The 16,311-nt window shown below is 39.5% G+C and overlaps 1 protein-coding gene across 2 annotated transcripts in view; it reads left to right on the top strand.

The window, feature by feature from the left end:
* Nucleotides 1–14,896, top strand: part of ttyh3 (tweety family member 3) — an 86,151-nt gene extending 71,255 nt beyond the window's left edge. Inside the window, 3 exon segments of one of the 2 annotated variants that reach the window (NM_001126777.1) lie at nt 1,118–1,294; nt 1,766–1,841; nt 9,484–10,091. In NM_001126777.1, the coding sequence (NP_001120249.1) occupies nt 1,118–1,294; nt 1,766–1,841; nt 9,484–9,549 (319 nt within the window). In that variant the 3' untranslated portion in view covers nt 9,550–10,091. 2 annotated transcript variants of the gene reach the window in all.
* The last annotated feature ends 1,415 nt before the right edge of the window (nt 14,897–16,311 follow it).

Below are 16,311 nucleotides of genomic sequence, written 5' to 3'. Positions count from 1 at the left end.
ATATTTCCATTATACCAGTATAAAGAGGGTAAGAAAGAAATGTAGTGGGAAGGTACCACGCCTTATTACTTTATGTAAGTATTTATTAGATAAGAAAAGGGGTGGCCTATTAAGCACATTGCTTATGCAGTGCAGAATATCCTTGACAGCTGTTCTACTCTGCTTTTATATGTTCTTCTCTCTTATTAGCTGTAGGTATAGCATTGCATGTTTTCTTTAACTAGGCTAGATATGCAGCATTGCACTTTTTTTTCATTTATCATATATTTTATTTATGCAAGCCCACAGCTGCCAGTTGATGCCACCTCCTTAGCCTGTCATCCATTTCCCCTTTTTGCTTACCAGATGGTGAATAATGAGACTAACTGGTTATATGACTTTAGTATGGGGTCCTTATGGAGCATATGTCCTTGGGTAAATTAGAGGTATGATCTCAGTCCAGATTTCCCAGTGGATCCCTGTAGCTATGGCAGAAAGGAAAAAGTGAAAGTATATTTATAGATGTCAACCTGCTGTGTTTAGATGCATTGTCTACATTTCCATCCTTTAACCCCTTAGCCTGAAGGCAGATATCTGCCACGCTGGGAATAATGAGCCAGGATAATGATTCCCTCCCTGAAAATAACTGGCCACTTCTTTCTGTGCAAAAAAAAAAAAAAAATTAGAGAGCATATCAGCACATTACAGTGACTCAATTGCAAAGCCCTGTTTTATTTGGAATGCTGTTTGGGTCTATTAGCAAAAAAAGTTGGCATATTTGTTTTTATACAAGATGTATCTGGCATTGATTTAAAATGGAAATCTGCATTTTTTTGTGCCTGGACTGCCACCTAGTGTTTATAAATACCATTTCATTGGAGGAACAGTATGACATCAGTGCAAATGGCCACAGACCGTGCAGTCTTGCTCGCACTGCAGTGTTAACCCTTGTTTCCCTGGTTACAGGCAACGCGTAAGTTTTTTTTTTTTTTTTTTTAGCTTTTTTTTCTCTCTTTTTTGTTTTGCAAATGATATTTCAAGCAGGATTGTTCTCATAAAGGGCATTTAAGGGCTGCAACTGATTTGCTTTTATTTTGATAATGCTGCATTCATCCTTATGAATGTTGTTCATAACCAGGGCCAACTATGAAGAAGGTGATGAAGAAACAACCACCCCAGGGACTCGCCAGACTCATGATAATTTGTATAGGGTGCACATGCCCAGTTTGTACAGCTGTGGGAGCAGCTACGGCAGCGAGACCAGTATCCCAGCAGCTGCACATACAGTCAGCAATGCTCCAGTGACAGAATACATGTGAGTAGTTATCACAGAGCCAAGTACAATTTTCTTTTGGTGGAGGTGGTGGTGCTGTTCTTTTTATAGCAGTAATGCTAGTGGGCCAGTCACATGGCCCACTAGCATTACCCAAAAGCACTATGGTGCTGCTACTTCTTCCAGAGTTGGCATACACACATTATAATGACAACATATGTCTTTATCCTTTTTACTGGTAAAATTTTAAAGTGAGAGGCCAAACACAACATAATAGGACTGCTAAGATGAAGTATATAGCATCAAAAGTGCATGTTCTTAGTCAGTTGCTGTTACTGAAAGCCAGCACATCTGCTCAGGAACCCAAGAAATTTCGAGCATATCACCCCCTAAAATGTAAATCCCAATATTGAATGCAAATTTAGATCATTTCATTGGAAGCTGGTCATGCTTGGGCCATTCATTGTGATGTGTGTATACTGAAAATTCTACTTTTTTTTTTTGTTACTTCAGGAGTCAGAATGCAAATTTTCAGAATCCACGTTGTGAAAACACCCCTCTGATTGGAAGAGAGTCCCCTCCTCCCTCTGTAAGTGGCCTTATCAATGAACAGATCTTAGTCTTCATACGTTGTCTCCCAAGAGTGCCCATACATGATTTCATATTTTCTGCTAATTCAGCCTCAAGACTGAATTAACAAACCAATCGGCAATGTATAGCGTTAAAGCAATTGATATCTTCATATTTAAAATGACAGGACTAGATGGCAATTCCAGAATCTGCTGGTGTAGTCCTCACTACGCTTCATAGGCTTCCATTGATCCAGGTCCTGCAAGTGGCGTAATGTCACTATAATTAAATATGATTTCTGTGACCCGATCCAATGAGCAAATGCTTATATGGAGGGCAAGCTTTACATCTATACCTTGGCTAAAGAAAAGCAAATTATTGTAAATGATTGTGTATGCATTATTTTTTGCAAATGATTCTGCAGTTTTTTGTTGTAATTTAGCAGGACAAGTATAGTTTCTTTTATCTTTTTAGAAACCCATTATCAAGTTCCAGAACGGTACATTGCTCCTCATAGTCATTTTAACTATTGACTGATAAGATTTTTTTCTGTTGTAACAAGGCAGATTACCTTTTACTGCTAATTTTGATAGCAAAAATCTAAAATAAGTACCATGTTTTTTCTTGCATGTGGGCTGATAAAAAGCTCAGTGTCAGCTCTACTCTGATATGATTTATTCATCAATATAATTTTTGGTAAGTGCATAAATATTGCAGCATTTTCACACCTCTGCAGATCACAAAAGTGATATAAAGAAAGGCTGATTAGTGCATAATACAAAGTAAGTATAATAAAAAGAAGATTGCTTTCACATAGAGGAACAGTAGGTTCTACCTGCTGAACTGGCAAAATTACATTATACCTATACAAGTTTTTATCACTGTGAACTGGCATTTCTTGCATATCTTGTTAGTTGAACAACAGCATGGTAAAGAAATCAGCAATTCCAAGAGCAGTGAGGGGTGTCACAGTTGTTTTCCGAGCCTGTGTTATCATTCATTAAAAAGGCTGTGTCCTGCCATATTACAGTGCAACTGCTTAATTGAGGGGGCAGTCATTTTCTGGAGGTGTAACTTACCAAATAAGCTTTTCCCCAACCAGTATACTCAGATGTGATCACAATGAATCGTGATGGCATGGAGCTGTGCATGCTTCTGAATACAATACAAAGCAACAAATACTGCTCTTCTGATGTTTTACTTACTACTTCTTCCCTTGATCCCTGCCTTGGGGTGGGCATTGCAGTCAGGCCCTGACTGGCAATCTGTGGCTTTTGGCAAATGCCAGAGGGGCTGCTGTAAGGTGCCACAGACAGTCACTATTTATTGGGCTGGTGGGGGCTGTATGGGCCTCTGTGTATTTGTAATACCAGGATTTATTTTTAATCCCAGTCCGGACCTGATTGCAGCCTCAATCTAACAAAATGAGATTATGGCGAGTTGGCAATTTTAGGGAATGGATCAGTCCTGTTAGAGGGATGATGAACTATTGGGGCAGCCATATTCTTTTAGGCTTTACTTCTCCTTTAAAGCATTGCATGTGTTGCATTAGCAGTCCTTTACATCAGTGCTGTTGTGGCTCAGTAACATAGAAAAGTCTTCACCTCAACCAGAGATCACACTGACAGTCATGCTTGGAAATACCTATCAAACATAATACAATAGACAGAAGCATTTAGCTGCCAAATCCTCCCTTGAGGGTGATTAATTTCTGGTAGTGTATATATTGGTTTGGCTTTCTTGAATACAGACTGATACATGCTCACAGCCAGCTGTTTCAGAGCCTTCTGTGTATTATGTTAACTGAATATATGGGGCTTTGGTAAGTTTCAGTTTGTGTCTTCCACCATTCATTCCTTTAATTGCCTAATAGAAACTTTAAAAGAGAATAACATAAATATGAACATATTCCTGTTGCTTCCTCTTAGCATGAAGGTGTCCCAAGTCTGGAACCTTTCTTAGGCTGCTGTTGTCTTCCAAACTATCTAACCACAAACTTCTTTAATACCTTTTATACAACTGTATTATAAGAGTATTTCGCAGTACTGTATATGCATTACACATCTAAAGACATCCTGACTGCTGGGCATTACAATACAGAAGCTGGCAGATATTTAATATGTGAATGGGGGCCCGCTGATCTCAAATGATATCCATATACTATGAATATTCATGGTTCAGGTTTTGGTTCTGCTGGAGAATCTTTATCTGCTGACAGTTTAAGGAGCAGAACAATAGAAAGGTGGATATGCATTGTGCGACCCCTCCTACAGTATCCATCCATTCAGCCCGCAGGCCAGTGCTGTCAGATACCTACTAGAATTGGCCTGCCTATCACTGCATTTTTTATATTGTTATAAGACCAAAAGGAAAATTAATGCAAAGGCACACAAATGCACAGCAAACAAAAATAAAATATTTTGCCCTCTTGAGCTCATCTAAATATGGCAATTCCAGCATTAGCATTTATCAGCAAATCTATCTAAAGAACTATTAATAGGAAGATTATAGATGGCACTCCCTTGTATATGTGATTGGCTGGTGTTGGTACGAGCAGTTGGCATCCCTACTGGCAGGGCATAGAAGGTAACTAGGCATCATGAAGCTGAGAGCTGGGTGTAGCTGCTGTTTGCTAATGTTTTCTATGTTTGCTCTGTTGTACTGTGACTGACAATGGCTGTCCATGTACTGTAGCTTTAAGCCTCAACCTTATCACCCAAAAAGCTCATGATATGCCTGAGCAGAAGCTCTTTCGTTCTGTGTTGGTCAACTCATAGCTGCTCATCACACCAAAAAGTATCTCTTTTCCCAGTCTACCCTACCTCTCTGTGCTCCCTTCATGATCCAGGGCTATTCCTTTAGACCAATAGAGCCCCTCCTCTCACACACATGGACGTATCTTCCCCATGTTGTGTCGGCTGCACTGTATCATATTTAATGCACGTTCAGGCTCCACTCTTCTTTTTCTCTCTCTTTCCTGCAACATCACAGTTGTATTTGGCTGCCATGGACACTAGCAGCCATATGAGCTGGCAGTTTAAGCCTTCGGACAGTGCAAGGACGTACTGGTAACGGCGGCCGCTATTGGAACAGGTACTGCAACAAGGTCCTGCCTTTCCTCACTCAATCCTATTCCCCCTCTCCATCCCTGCACCGTCTTCCCTTCCCGCCTGGCCAGCAGCTTACACTTTTTACACCTTTTCACTAAACTCCTAGCACACTCCTTCCCAAAATTGTGCTGGCCCGACTTGGCTTCACGTCTCAGTTATTGGTGTCAGTGATAGTACAAATGAATGGAGATTGTTGCCCCTGCCAATGGAGCAGTTTTGTACACAGATGCATGCTGCATTTTTGCATTGTTTTATTCTACCAAAATAAACGACGAGAAGATAATAGGTAATTGGTGGGAAAAGCACTGTTTATGTTGCCTAGATTTGGAACAACATTAATATTATATTTGTTATCTATTCTTCTAAATCAGACCCAGACTGACAATCTGTGGGTTCTGGCAAATGCCAGAGGGGCTGCTGTTAGATGCCATAGACAGTCACTATTTATTGGGCTGGTGGGGGGCTGTTTGGGCCTATTTTGAATCCCAGTCTGGACCTGTTCTAGATCATAACTCCATGTTACAAGGAGTGGTAAATGTTCCATCTCTTCAGACACTGATTTTCCTTATTTTGCAACTGTGATTCTCTGCTGTCTTTATAATAGCATCAACACTAGCACTAATGTTCTGTATTTGCTTAGCGTTTGCCCCATGCAGTCTCATTAAATACCATAGTATCTAGCAATGGGATTGTACTGCATGACACTTGGGTTCAGGTCTTTATGTACTATTGTGACTTGGGTACAAACATGCTCCTTATTGTTCTAAATGCTCTGCCACAGGTTTTTGTTCGCTGTATGTATTTTGGGATACTGTTCAGATGATTTTTATCTGACAAGGTTTTAGTAACCACTACCATAGTTCTATGTGATGTTTCCATGTCCAGATATGTTATCAGCATTTAAGTGTGCTCCGGTGGGCACCATACCATTGTGAAGACTGTAGTCAAAGAATTCCTATGTTGCTGTACGATGAAACATACAAAAACCCACCACATAGCAAATGCAGTAAATATTAGAAGGTTAATTGATCCTTATTTTAGTCTTGTTTTTGAGAAGAAGTGAATAGAAATTATTGTTTTTTTTATTTTCACTACATTTTAACTTTTGGTATGTGATAGAATGGCCTATTCTTAGCAATTTTTCAATTGGTCTTTATTTTTTTTATATATAGTTTTGATTTATTTGCCTTCTTCTTCTCACACTTTCCAGCTTTCAAATGATCCCAGCCCCCAAAAAAGCTATTCCTCTGTGAGGCTACAAATTTATTTTTGTTGTTACTTATTTTTTTTGTTTAGGCCCTCATCTAGTCATGTCCTTTACTCTGTCAAACCACTGCCTGGTTGCTAGGTTTAATTGTGCCCTGGCAACCAATAGCTACTGACCAAAAAGCTAAGTAATTAAAAAAAAAAAAAATAAATAAAAATAAAAAATGAAGACCAATTACATATTGTTTTAGGATAGTACATCATACTAAAAGTTAATTTAAAGGGGAACAACCTCTTTAAAGTTATTTGTTAATTGGTTGATGAAAGCACTAGGCGTTGTATGTGCTTTTCATAGTAAACATTTTTGGCTAAGCTTAAGGTTCTGTAATACTAATCTTATAGTGCTTTGATTTGCCAGAACCAAACAATGAATTTGGCCACTCATAAGCCATTTTGTTGCAATAGCTGACTGATCGCGTTGGTCACAAAGTGTTGTCCCAAACTCTTCTAAGGATCCCATTTTATGTCCCTGTAAAGGTCATTGTTCAGCCATTTAATGCTACTCTTCAGGTAGTCATGATACTCGCTTGACCCCACAATCAAACTGATATTCATAAAAATGAATTAATAAAAAAATCAGCCAAGATGGGTGAAACAACTGCAACATGAGTATAGTGTCTGATCTACTTATAAATGTAAAAAGCTGATCCACCTTTTAGGCACAACAGGGCTGCCCCATCCTTAGAGAGCTCTTCTTTAGACCCCTACTTTGGCCAGCTAGTCTTGGTAATAGAAAAATACTTTTCTGTCTGTGTATTGTGGATAATGGGATATCTGCACCTGTATATCCTCCCCTTTGGGATGTCCCAAGAGCTGTTGTTTTTGGATAAAACACTTCAACAAACTGATTATAAGCACATGAGAGGAAAAGCGGGGATGTACTAAAGTAGAACAAGCCCAGCTACATAGGGGTCATGGGGCAAACATAGAATGATCACTTACTAGAAGGTGTATTTCTCCATTCCACAGAATAACCTTAATATAAAAGTTGTGCTTTAGTTGTATATAGCTGGTATTAGCCTAGTACCTATGAGTGCTACTACTCTCTGTATGAACCTTGACATGTCTTTAACATAGAGTGTCATTTAGTTGCTGCATTGAGTGTGGGACATGTGTATATATAAAGCAATTTTTGCCTCCGATCACTAATAATATCTTCATGAAGCCATTTCAGCTGCCTATACACTGTTGGCACATAAAGCTAACTTCATGTTATCACTCCATCCTCGCCTTTATCCTGTCTCCCCTGAATGCCTGACACTCGCTGCCTGCGCTTCTACTGTGTCTGACTGCATCTTGTGCTTCGCTACAGCTACTGTGAGACCCACGGCACGAGGCAGAACCTTCTGCCCTGAGCTACCATACTGCATGCATTCCCGGGACTGCTGGCTGTACGCTCTCGCTCATGTAATTAACTCTGTGGCCTAAACCTTTTGTGCTCTTTCTTCTTGTTTCCTTCCCTTCCGCAGGTGTTTACATTGACCTTCATTTTGCCGAATACAATGACCATTCAGTGGATTTCCTGTCATTCCCTCTCATTGTTTTCATGGCTCCAGTTGTATTTTTATTTTTACCTTTGTATTGTGGAATGATGTAAAACTGTGGAGCTTGGGGAGCCGTTAAAATACATATTTCTCTTTCCTTTATCATATCTTCCTGACTCCTAATGAATAAAGGTTATGGGCGATTAAGAAGGTTTAAGAAGGTTTATTAAAGGAATTAGTGTACACATGTTTATGGATACAACCTATCATTCAGCACTGACCAGAATTACAAAACCCCGCTTCGTACGATATTCGGTGCGTGTATGGCAAGTCGGCGAGTCGACCGGTATCGCAGGAAGCTGCTGATATCGGTCGACTCGCCGATCGGCCAGGTTAAAAGATTTTGATCGGGCGCCATAGAAGGCGCCTGATCAAAATCTGCCTTCTGGGCTGAATCGGCAGAAGGAGGTAGAAATCCTATTGTTTCTACCATTCATTTAGGGGCAGATTTATCAAAATTTGAACATAGAGTTAGTTCTAAAAAATCCCATAGGAATGAATAGAAAGTGGGTGAGTTTTTCTGTGCTGAGCTCCAAGCTCACATTTTGATAAATCTGCCCCTTAGTGTTTGATTGATGCTCTCTCTTACTACCCTTACTGCCTTCCCGAGAGAGAAACGTGTTGCCCCCTAACAAAGACATTTATCAGTGTTATGGGGATTTTCACACTGGAATCATTGCTAATAACAATCAACAATGAAGGCCATTCGAGCCCCCCCCCCCCCTTTTTTGGCCTGAATTTTGTGTTGGCGACTTGTGGAGGCAGGTTTATTAAAACTTTAACATTTTTCTTAAGATTTCTATGACTGATTTATATTTACTAAAAAGTTGGTAAACTCTGAATTTTTTTATTTTTCTGCATCAAAACAGCTACTTTTTTGAATTTTCACACAAAAAAAAATGCCAAAAATCTAAAACCTCGAAGTAAAAGAAGGATCCTATAGGGAAGGGACATTTGCCATTGGCTTCTACATTATCTGAGTTGGTGAAGTGTCTGATCTGGATTTTTAGCTGTTCAGATCTTTTTTTTTTTTTTTTTTTTTTAAATCTGAATCAGAAAAAAAAATCTGGGCATTAGTAATTCTCTAAATTATTTTAAGTGTCTGATATCTGGTTTAAGGCTCATTTTATGGCTTTGGGTGGGATATTCAGATATTTCCTCTGAGAAGGTTCACTCATGGGGTCAAAACTTTGACTGAATAATACTTTGATAAAAACCCAAGTTGCCATGTGCCAGCCCACATAGGGGCTAGTAAGTAGCCAATTATCGCTCTTATTGGCACCCCCAGGAACCTTTTCCATGCTTGTGTTGCTCCCCAACACTACTTCCATTTAAATGTGGCTCACAGGTATAAAATGTTGGGGATCCCCAATATAGGCTTTATAATCCATCTAGGTGATATAATAGATTTGTAGCATTTTGCGGAGCACTGAGAGCTGATCATTAGTTTCTGTTTCCACTGACTGGGTATGATACTTCTTAGGCTGTTTGTGACTGGTACTCGGCCAAGGAGCCATAACCCGGATGGAGTAGCAGTAATGAAAATACAATGGTTCTAATAGAATATATATTTCCTGAAGCTTAAGAGGGAGCTTGTTTCTGGTTTGCTTAAGCTGGACTAGGGTTCAGTATGGCTGAATCATTTGCAGCTGTTCTCTGTGCATTATGATGTTGGATATCTTCAGCCCATACTCAAATCATTTCTTATGTTGCTAATTCTGTCTTGTCTCTGTCTCTCCAGTACACCTCCAGCATGAGAGCAAAATACCTCGCCACCAACCGTCCTGAAACCGACCCGATGCACTGAGTTCAAGTCACGAGAACCTGCAGAGTGCCACTCCCCTGAGCAACTGCTGTGGATCAGTGCCCCTGGCCAACACTCAGAGAACATGGAGGATTTCTATTTATCCCCCTTGGCTTGGATCCCTGACCTTGGGCAGTAGGCGCTGCAAGGGTACAATCACGTTTCCCAGAAAGTGGTGAAATGTATTTCCAAATTCATGAATGAAGAATAATTCCCTGTCAGTAATCTTACTGAAGAATGAATCCATTTCTCCTATGAACCTATTCTCACATCTTACGTCATGCAGTTGTGTTCTTGATGACAAACGAGTCCCTCTCCGGGAGAAAAAAAAGATTCCTTTGGGTATTCGGTATCCAATTTGTTTTTAGAAATTGCTTTTTTTGACAATAGAAACCTAATTTTGCAGTATGTACATTTTTTAAAGCGCTATTCATAAAGCCAGACGATCACCAGATGTATTATCTTCCCTTATATGTACATGCCGCTGTGTTTTAAACACACTGTAAGATGGAATAAAGAACCAAGTACTCTTGGTTTTATATTTCTCTCTTTAACCAATCTCAAGTCAAGAAAAAGTGCTACAGATCGGCTGGCACTAAAGGTAAATGTATGTATTGAGCTATATATAGCCTATATATATATAATATTGTGCCAGTGGGGGAAATGTATAGAGCAACATCTACAAACAAGGAATAAAACGCATTTATTAACGTACTGTAAAAGAATAAGGGCATGCTGCACTGTCTGTGTCCTACATAACCCTCAGCGCATACATTGCTAATGATCTAGGAATTCACGTAAGACTTGCACTGTATATAGTCTTACTATCTGGATTTGTTAGTAATGCAGGTGGTATAGCTTTGTGTTACTGAAGGGTACAACTCAGTGAGTCACTGTATACATGGAAGTTGAGTGATTGACAATAATTAAACAGTTAGTGAAGGCCGCAGTCATTTTTGCTACTCCCCAAATCACAGCTTTTGTGGCATGATAAATACCCAAAGTGCCACTCAGATGTATGTTGTAGGATGGCAGTGATGAAGTAAATTTGAATGTGATATTTCCACAGTGTATCACTTTCTCTAGCCCACTGCTGGCACAGCCCATAGTTACTGACAGCCATTTTGTTTAACTGCATCTTCTAGAGTCTGCCCATGGCTCGAGAATGGCTTGTCTTCTCTGTAGTCAACCAGTTGTTCAACTACAAGACTTTAAAACTGTTTTATGCCAAGTTCCTGATGAACTCAGTCCAATGTCCACATCCACCCTAAGTGCCCACGTCTAACTTGTTTCTAAGAGTGGAACCCCCTGTAAGCATTGGTTCTGCTGGTGGAGCAGAGGCAGGAGATGGACAGTCTGTAAGCCGTCTGTAGCTTGCACAGATTATTGCTACCTCCTGTTTAAATGATAATATGTCTAGTTACGTTTGGCTCATTTCTGAACATTTCAGTTTGGGCAGCGCCATATATGAGTTCCAATTTTATTTCCTGTACCTAGTCTTCTCATGTGGCACAATAAGCACAGGAATGCTTTTTTCTACAAAGCAACAGTTTAGTTGTGGGGTGTTGGAAACATTAAAGCCGTTGTGTTTCTTTGTCAGATGCACAACTTGCTGCAGTGATAGCGTAGGGGCAGCCAACTGACTGGAACTCACTTCTCAAAAGACCCCATTGCAAGATATGCATCTGGTGCATTAGTATTTAATCCAACTTTATTTCCCTACCGAAACCTTTTCTGTGAACAAACAGGAATTTTTTAAAGAAAATCAGAAGTTTTGGTGCAAAATGCAGGCAAAAGAGTGTAAAATCCAAGGAAATTACCGACTAAACTGCATTGGAGTCATCAGGACCAATGTTGTAAAATCAGGGCTTGACTGTAATATCTTATTCCAAGTTTTTATCCAAATTTTAAGGACACCAACAATTATTACTTCTAGCATCATGTCACTGAAAGATTTGTTTAACACAAATATATGTATTCCTTAAACCTGCTTTTAGGTTTTCTCCCATTTGATGAGAATTGCGGTGGGAAACAAGTCCACTGTAAGTCTTAAGGTTCAGTCTGAACCTGCTTGGCCCCCATGTGCTACTTCTGTGGTAGGGAACCAATCACTATATTTTGTATGAAGACTTTATGAATCTTAAACTGTGTCTACTGGAGTATGAAAGCAGTATGGCTTTTAAGATAAAACTGAGCACGTGGTTCCATATGGAGTATTCGGACTGGAGAGCAACTGGCACTTCTCAAATAATGTGCAACTAGACCAGTCAATAGATGGATGAACCGGATATAAGCAAAAATCTGGTTTTATGAATTCCACCAATGGTGCTAACTCCCACTCAGTACGATTCAACCATTCATTACTGCTGGGTGCAAGATTCCAGAAGATATGGACTGTAATGTTCTTTTTCTGTACTCTTCCTTTTATATATGGCTAATATATGGCCCCACTATAAGGAACATGCTCCAGACCCGTGTAGTTGTGCCATTTTAAAACAAAGACATGGAGCTCAACTGACAGAACACAGAATGGGACATAGAAAGCATATCTCGCTGGATCATTGATTTGGTTTGGTGTTGGACAAAGGAGGTGAAACTGAGCCACACAGACTGCAACAGTGCCACATAAACCGTACACACAATCATTTAGAAGCACAAACCTGTGGCTGGCGCATCCCATTTCCCGATTTGTACTTTGTTTTCCCTAATACTCCTGTTCAGATGAAAAACAGCTGGATTGTAAAAGTGCTGTTCCAGAAAGACATCTCCATAATGTGAAATGTATATAGCATGTTGGACCTGCGTGTCCAGTGTACAAGACTGCTTTGTAACCGTCAAAGAGATTTGACTCAAGCCATTGCTGTCTTGGGAATATTACTGTAGTGTTTGTATTCCGTGTGTGATATTAATCAGTTTAATTTGCTTGCTGATCTCACAGTTGTGGATTTATTTTTTTGGCCCTTTCAAATGGATTGGCAGTCTGCATCAGAGTTGGACAGATTCCATTTCATGAACCTCCTAATAAATGATCTGACGCTGGTGGTCATCCTTTCCCATTGGGTAGAAAGGGCATAGTGAAAACTGTCACTAATAATGTTCTTTATGCAGAACACAGGGAAAGGCTTGCACAGTTTTTTTACTTTTTCAGAATAGACATGGAGGCTAAAGTGCATATCATAGCCTGGCAGCTTCTCAAGCAAATTCACGATGATAGAAAATAAAACACTTAGTTGGAACAATTCCCAAAGATATAAACCCAGGTAGGGTATAGTGGCAGCTCACCTGAACTTTAAAATCTTTCCCACTGGAAGAGGCAACATTTTGCTGTCTTTACCGTTTATTCCAACCTAGGTTTGTTTTTCAAGAAATATGATACGCGTATATTAAATCCACATATGATCATGGCAAGTATATAAACGGCAGCCATAAGATTAGGCTTGTTGTACTAATCTATGAACCTACAAGATTCCCATAGTACCATTACTGAGTGCTGGACATGCCCAGTACAGGAAATGCAGGCAGCTAATAGGTTTGAGACCAAAGAGGTGATTCTTCTAGTGATGCTTAGTGTGGCTATGCAGTACTACATTCAGTGTAGAAAATATTCAACTGCCTTTGCAAGGTTTTCCTAAAGTGGTCTTCATCTCCACAATATCAGATTAAGGGCATTAAAAAGCAGCTCTACAATAGGAAAACTCTGTGTAGGTCAGTGGAAACGTAATATTTTTACATTAATATGTATTATTGGATCAGTGAAGAAAGCAGGCAACTCTCAAATCCCTACACAACAATTCTTCAGTGAGTCATGTTTCATAGGTTCTCAAAGATGGTCTTCAAACCTCCCTAAAAGTGCCTTTTTCCTTCCCTAAGGATGTTTTTTTAAACTAAGTACAGGTTGTTCTATCACTGGCAGAAGGGGGATTTGGAATAAAAATCTGAGCTTTGATTGGTCCACCTGTGCTTAGCAGAGTAGAACTTCATAACCTGCACTGGCGCTGAGTCTTGAGGTCCCACTTTGAGAAAACCTGGTTAACTTGGTGTTTAAACGTTTCCTACAAAACTCCCAGAAAAGTCCGTCTCCTAGAGGCACCTTTTGGCTGTAGAGAACGGGCACAGGATGGTCCCTACCCTGAAATTTCCTGGTGCTGTGTCATCTTCTTCAAAGACTTGCTATGCAATCCAGGCTTGGGGATTCTAATTTTACCATTGACAATATGTGTAGTTTTATACACCTTCAAACAGAAGGAAGAGTCTCATGTCAGCAGGAAAAAAAAAAGCATAATTCATGGTAACCCGCCTGCAGTCTTTGCACGGAGATAGGCAGGTTGAAATGTGTTTGGCTTTATATGCCCAATTTTTGGGGGGGAGGGGGATGCTTAATCATTAGGGTCATATACCACATGGTCAATCCTATTAATAAAGATAAGGGGCATACAGGGGTCAACATTGTCTTACTCGTAACCCTGTGAATGTTCACTGCAAAGCCACTAATGGTTTACATGTGGTCACCTTTCAATAATGTAAGATTTGGTTGTGTACAAAGTATATTTTTTAATTATGCAATAGGACTTTTTTTGTTTTCTCTTGTTCTTTATGGAAAGGGTTGCAGTCGATGAGCATTGCAAATCCGTAATCTCGTTGGTGGTACGTTTGGACTGGAAATCTGGAACCTCTGGAAGATGCCGACTGGCACTTTATATTGGGCCTGTGGGGCAGTTTGGATCTTTGTGTATTTGAAATGCCAAGACCATTTTTTAATTTTCGGTCCAGAGATGATTGGTGGACGTGGTTTCAGCCGAGCAGTTTCAGCTTGAGCCATGTGATTTGGTGACAAACTAGAGCTGCGCTGGGATAAATGTTTTTTTGCTTTCAGAGAGCGTGATTTCTTCTGTACAGAAACATAAGGGACTTGTGCATGTTGAGTGGCGGCTGGGGCCAACAAGGCGTGCTTCATCTCAGATCTACATTAAATTAAAAATTGTGATTTCTTATGTTTCTAAATTAAACTTGTGTACAGAAGCTGTGAGCTACTTTCTACTGTATCTGTCCTATTGCATAAAAATATATATTTTAATATTTCATTGAGGTCTCTCTTGCACTTAGTCAGTTCATTTTTTTGTTTTTTTTTAATTTTTCGTTGCAAAAATTAACCCGATGTACGAAGCCCTGTTTTTGTATTTGCTACCATCCTCTGTCCTATTCTAATCTCTTCTGTTAGACACAGGAGTATCCATAGCTATTTTTTACTGTGCTTTGTTTTGCAAAAAAAAGAGGTAAATCATAAATGTACTTTCTGTGGTTTCCATACAGCTTGGTATCATGTTTTTAAATAAATCAAAAATGGAGAACACGTTGCAATGTCTGTTTTATTGTTTTATGTATTGTGACTACCTTCTCCATATACTGTTTGATTGGTCTTGGGGCTGTTTGTCTGGGTTTTAGAATTGTTTAAGCCAATAACCAACCCGAAACAGGTTTGCCCCTACGTGCCATGCCATGCTCACATACGTCATCACTGTGCCCCCAACGTCACTGCTTCACCCATAATGTCATTGGCTTCACCACCAGACTTTCAATGATGGCAAAGACCAGGTGGAAACCCTACCCTGTTTGCTGCAGAGCAGAAAGCTATTTGGGGTCTCTTACTGGGAAGCTGCTATAAGGACATGTATGGTGCCAAAAGATCTACTGCATTGCAAGCAATGTAGATAGATGTTTAACCCAGATTTGGGTCATGGCATAAACACCTTGGTAATTGGCATATGTCTGCACAGGGGAATTTAGTCCCAACCAGGAAGGTGAAATTCCAAATTGGAGAGTTGAACAAGAAGCTAAATAATTCAAAAAACAACAATAGTAAAAAAGGAATAAAATAAAAGCCAGTTGCATTATAATAAAAGTTAATTTTAAGGTCAACAACACTTAGGGGCCCATTTACTTACTCACGAACGGGCCGAATGCGTCCGATTGCGTTTTTTTCGTAATGATCGGTATTTTGCGATTTTTTCGGAAAATTATCGCGACTTTTTCGTTACCAATACGATTTTTGCGGAAAAACGCGAGTTTTTCGTAGCCATTCCGAAAGTTGCAATTTTTTCGTAGCGTTAAAACTTGCGCAAAAAGTTGCGATTTTTTCGTAGTGTTACAACTTTAAAGTTTTAACGCTACGAGAAAAGCGCAACTTTTCGCGCAAGTTTTAACGCTACGAAAAAATCGCAACTTTCGGAATGGCTACGAAAAACTCGCGTTTTTTTGCGCAAATCTTATTGGTAACGAAAAAGTCGCGATAATTTCCGAAAAGTCGTAAAGGCGCCGAAAAAAACGCAAAAAATACGAAAAAGTCGCAAAATGTTCGTTTTCCAATCAGAATTTTTCCGATTCGAATTCGTGGGTTAGTAAATCAGCCCCTTAGTGGCACATTTACTAAGATCTGGGCTTAAAACACGATATGGAAACATTTGGAGTAATCACAATAATTTCCGAAGTTCTAAAATGTCTCGAAAATGCTAGTATTGTTTGTACAAAAATATTTCAGTTGTGTTCCGAAAGTCACAATATTTTTGTGCCGAAAAGTTTGTTATGCCACAAAAACCTTTCTGGCTTTGGAAGCCTTCCATAGGACTCCGTGGTACTCAACAGATCAAACCTGGTGAAAAGATCCCGAGGAAAGTGATTTCTGAAATGTTCATATTCTTTGCGCAAAGTATGATTTTTTTTTTTTTGTGTGGATATTTAACAAAAACCACAAAAAGCTCTTGGAATTTT

The sequence above is a fragment of the Xenopus tropicalis genome, chromosome 9, assembly GCF_000004195.4.
Source record: "Xenopus tropicalis strain Nigerian chromosome 9, UCB_Xtro_10.0, whole genome shotgun sequence".
NCBI lineage: Eukaryota > Metazoa > Chordata > Amphibia > Anura > Pipidae > Xenopus > Xenopus tropicalis.
The sequence above is the reverse complement of the archived record's forward strand: the minus strand, read 5'-3'. Positions and strand labels throughout refer to the sequence as shown.